Here is a 5,055-nt window from a genome sequence, read left to right as displayed (position 1 = left end):
CTATGCATCTATATCCAGTTTCATCACATCTTCTCCTGGAAGAAAGAAAGCACCATCAATCTACAACATTCAGTAAATTAGTCAGTATGCTCCTCTTTATTGCCCAGCCAATTCTTACTTGATGAAAGTACCATTTTTCAATTCATAATCACCTGGCAAGTCACCTCTTCCATCAATCGACCCACAGGCTAACCTTCATTGCAATAATCTTATTTCTATAATTCCCACAGGCTAACCTAAGCACTAGAGAAGAGACACACAACTGATCTTCACTTCAAATCAGAGCTCTTTGCCAATAATAGCAAGCACACAGCTAAGATCTCATTTCTTCCGATTTCCACAGCCTAACATCAAGAACATACAAATGTGCACCATCCTCTCCTCACAAAGACTTGAATCTTAGTTGAGGAAATTTCCGTGTTCAAAATTCTGCAAGATTCTATAACTACGCTATATCTGACAGATGGTACATGCGTGCCTAGCCCTAAACTGAGATTTAACTGAAAACAGAAGATATGACATTCAGTATATCTGAGAAAAATACTGCATTTCCTCAAAGGTTAATACTCTGTACCAAGCTTGGTTAGGATATCATCTCTGTCTAGGACCATCTCTTTTGGCTAAGGTAATAGTCTTCGACATCTTCATTCTCCTTTCTCCAATTCCAGCCTACATGTCTTCAGAAGAGATTCTAACCAACACAACTAAAGCAAATATAAAAGTGCATCTAAAAATGCAAAACATAAAACAGAGGATGGTACATAAGATCCACCTTACTATCTCTTAAAAATTATGTCAATGGATAAAGGTGACCGCATCTATATAAATAGTGCTAATATGGAATAAATTAATTAACAGGTATGGCAGAGATTAACATGGTAATGCCAAGACCCTTTTGAAGATTACCTTAACATAAGTTCCTTCATAGTGTATGAAATGCCCTCTGTTTTTTGGCACCATACCATACAGGCATCAATTTGTGTCTCTGGTACAAATGCAAGGGCCTTCGAAATATCCGTTACATAGTGTTAAATGGGTAAGCTGTCAACAAAATGCTACTGGCCAACTACTGAAGTATTCAGTTTTGACATCAGATACTCCTATAAAAAGTATCAGCCAGTAGGCCATCCAAGAATATAAGAGAAAAACAAACGGAAAAACGGATACAAACTACTAGTAGTAAACAATGACCTGCTTTCACAACAGTTAATATCTTGTAAACAAAGCTACTGCAGGAAGGATGAAGAGTTTCAACTCAGAAAAACTAGAGGAAGCAACCAACCGACTAGATCAAAACCGCAACCTCAGCAGTGACTAACACATAAATTCCAGATTTGTTCCCATAAAAAAAGACATTCAGCCAATTTTGGGACTTCATATCATCTTCATGGGAAAAATGAGAACCTTTTTTCATGGAAAGATAGATTGACCCAGGATTAAGCTGCAATGACAATTGAGAACATAAACATATAGGGCGTGCAGATATACTCTTCATTAATATATTTGAAAGCATTTGCAGAATGCCCTGATGTCACACTCTCTTAGTTCTAGTATGCATGCCAATATGACATCACAATGGACAGGTTAATTGTACTGTAATTCTTTCTTCTCAACTGAATGATGTAATGGACATACAAGGACTCACAGTAAAATTATCAGTTTCATTCAGGACTAGAGACGCTAAATTAGCATGTACCTGACATATTATAGCAGACAACCAACATCCACTCAGGCACACAGACAGAGATTACCAGCTCACTACACAGTGTAAACTTTTTTGCGCCATACGCAATTACAAATTCTCATGGCCCGTTCTTGGTCATGTAATTCTGAAATTAGAAGGCACTTCCCTACAAGTGGCAGCATAGTCTTCGGCAAGGTGGGGGCAGCTTCCTCATGAGGGCATACGAACTTTTCCATGAAAATCTTCTTTGTCACCAAGACTGCTGAATAGTAGTTCCACTCGCGCTCTAGCAATCCTTTTTCCTGCTTCTTGGTTCATGTAAATCTGAATGTAGCAGGCACCTGCCCTGTGCAAGCAGCTGCATAGTCTTCAGCAAGGTGTGGTGCAGCTTGCTTGTGAGGGCATATGAACTTCTCCACAAATTCCTTCTCGCTGACCACCACCATACTATAGTAGTCTCTGTCATGATTTAGCAATCCACTCTCCTTAAGAAATTTCACAACATAGTAGCGGGGCCTAAGCCGTCCCTCCAGGCTGTAAGTGAGCATAGCAGGGCGATGTGCAATGTAGGCCGGCTCCAACCCCGCCTCAGAGATAAGGAACTCTGACAGGCGCTGCAGCACATCATTTGACCTACTCAGCAAAACCGGACACTTGGACACAGCAATGCGGACCTCGCCATCTGACCACCTAAGTGTCTTCTTCAAGTAGTCCAGTTTGGCAGCGATCTTGTCCTCGCTGAAGCATGAGATGGTGTGCAGCGCTTGCCTGAACATTCCAGAGCCACGGGGCACACCTAAACGTTCAGCGCACGCAACCATCGCCAGGACACGCCCTGGTTTGGCGCTAATCATCCTTGGCTCACGGATGAAGAGCTTGGCAATATCACAAGCACCTAGCCCGCACTCTGCTAGGAGCTTCACATTGGGCTTGACCACCCTCTCGAGGTGGGAGCCGAGGAAGCCGGAGCCGTGTTTGAGGGGCCGGAGCAAGTTGTCGATGGAGCCAGAGAGCGGCAGGTAATACTCTACCTTGGAGACGACGGATCTACGGCTGAATTTGACCGGGGCGAGCGAGACGAGTCGCGCGATTTCAGAACGCGACAGTCCGAGGCCGGTGAGCCCGTCGACGATGGGGGACAGGGTTCTCTCCACGCCGGCGCAGAGGAACTGCGGGTCCTTGGCGACGACGGCCGCGACATCAGCGCCGGAGAGGCCGAGGCCGGCGAGGAAGGCGAGCACGGCGTCGGGGTTGGCGGAGGACTTGAGGTGGGAGAGCTTGGAGGAGGCCTTGAGTGCCTGCGCACGGGTGAGGCCGCAGGTGGCGACGAGGTACTCCTCGACGGCGAAGCTAGGATTCGGGGAAATGGCGGGCGCGGCGGCGGAGAGGAGGCGGTGCCGGAGGAGTGGAGAGGTAGAGGGAGTTGGTGCCGCGGAGAGGAGATGAGAGAGGACGCGCTGCCGGAGGTGGAGCATGGCGCCGCGACGGCGGGGCGGCGGCGGCGGCGGCGGCGGCGACGGTGGGGGTGGGGAATTCGAGCGGCGTGTGTGTCTCCGGTGGACAGAGGATTGTCTAAATGAAGTTGGCAGAGTTGAAGTGTATTAATCCCTGCCATCCAAATGACATCCAACGGCGCATTTCCATCCACACCCTTAATCCCTGCCAAGAGCAACCAGCGTCCATCACAACCCAAATACTCCCTCCGTTCCTAAATACTCCCTCCGTTCCTAAATGTAAGTCTTTGTAGAGATTTCACTAGATGGGCTACATACGGAGCAAAATGAATGACTCCGCACTTAAAATGCATCTATATACATCCGTATGTAATTCATAGTGGAATCCCTATAAAGATTTATATTTAGGAACGGAGGGAGTATAAGTCTTTGTAGAGTTTTCACTATGGACCACATACGGATGTATATAGATGCATTTTAGAGTGTAGATTCACTCATTCTGCTCCGTATGTGATCCATAGTGAATTCTCTCCAAAGACTTACATTTAGGAACGGACGGAGTATAACTAGCACGCGAAAATATCTACTCCCTCCGTCCGGAAATACTTCCTCCGACAAGTATTTCCGGACGGAGGGAGTATTATGCACACCCTTAAAAAATTATTATTCATTCCGGTCAAAAAAATCTATATTCATAAGAAAAACTGTTTTCTTCGACGAAAATTATCAACCGGGGCGAATTTTCTGCTGCTCCGTTGTATTATAAGAAGGGAGTTGCCTAGTTAATAAAGAAACTCGGTAGAAATAACTACCAGCCACAACAACATGGTTAATCTGAAGTCGAACACACGCTGCAACAAATGACAAACGTCAACATCAGTACAACATCATTGTCATCACTATCAATAAACGGGCTTTGTCCTAGCTAGCCAACAATGCAAAAATAAATAAATAAACCTTAGGAATGGCGCACAGTCACTATAATGTGACATACAACAAAACAAAAACTCCAAATTCAGCAGAAGGCACACAATTCACAATCATCACCTTCAATGTGGACGCACAAGAGCCACACGAGGAGATTTATATGCTCTGCCCTGGCAAGGCAACCGGACATTGTCTCAAGATGATGTCGGCCGAAAAGGGGAGGGGCACCTAGATGATGCCTCTAGGCGTGCGCTCGCGGGAGGGGGAGGGGGGGGGGTGATGGGGAACCACTCATTGGAGTCGCGGCAATGAATGGCACCTATGGCATGGTTGAGGGGGCCATGGGGCCATGGCAATGCCGATTAAATTTGTGCTTGGAATCTTCTAAAATGTTATATTTTTTAGATTTGAAAAAAGGACAACGGGTATAATAGTAGTGGTATAAAGGAACATTATATAAATTTTGCACATTAAATCTTTCCAGCTGGAAGGTTTCCTCCTAGAAAGCCCCATATGCGCAGCTCATCATCGAACTCAAATACAAACACGTTATCTGCATACACTAAACTTCAAATACAATTTTGAATATTAAATATATGTACAAATTGCGTTTCTCCTTTTTACCGATACTACCAACCAGATGATGTTCACCAATGTTAACGAATCAGCATGGTCTTAGTTGTTCCTTCGACAGAAACGATGAAACCCGCCACGCAACATCATGTTTTTACACATAGTTTCTAACCATTTTCAGATAGGATTTGAAAATGCCCAGCCATTAAACTATCATCTCATCTTCCTCACCTCCCAGACGGCTGCCAACTTCCCCAACTAGCGACGCTTGATTGGACGGCAACACTGATTTTCTCCCACTCTTAATTTTTTTTTTGAAAAGGAGGTTAAACCCCCGACCACTGCATCAATCGATGCATGCAGCCATCTTTATTAATTATTTTACAAAGGTTTGACAAGAATATACATCAATCCACC

At 44.9% G+C, this 5,055-nt stretch overlaps 1 protein-coding gene across 1 annotated transcript; it reads right to left on the bottom strand.

Moving 5' to 3' along the window:
* Positions 1-1,588: 1,588 nt before the first annotated feature.
* Positions 1,589-3,252, bottom strand: LOC123088005 (transcription termination factor MTERF4, chloroplastic). The gene has a single exon (XM_044510133.1). The coding sequence runs from the start codon at positions 3,157-3,159 to the stop codon at positions 1,999-2,001; it is 1,161 nt and encodes a 386-aa protein (XP_044366068.1). The 5' UTR covers positions 3,160-3,252; the 3' UTR covers positions 1,589-1,998.
* Positions 3,253-5,055: the final 1,803 nt, after the last annotated feature.

The sequence above is a fragment of the Triticum aestivum genome, chromosome 4A, assembly GCF_018294505.1.
Source record: "Triticum aestivum cultivar Chinese Spring chromosome 4A, IWGSC CS RefSeq v2.1, whole genome shotgun sequence".
In the NCBI taxonomy this organism is placed as follows: domain Eukaryota; kingdom Viridiplantae; phylum Streptophyta; class Magnoliopsida; order Poales; family Poaceae; genus Triticum; species Triticum aestivum.
Note: the sequence above shows the minus strand (reverse complement) of the source record. Positions and strands in the feature narration are given on the sequence as shown.

Excerpts from the sequence above, each read along its gene's own strand:
- LOC123088005 (XM_044510133.1), bottom strand. The coding sequence starts at position 3,159 with ATGCTCCACCTCCGGCAGCGCGTCCTCTCTCATCTCCTCTCCGCGGCA.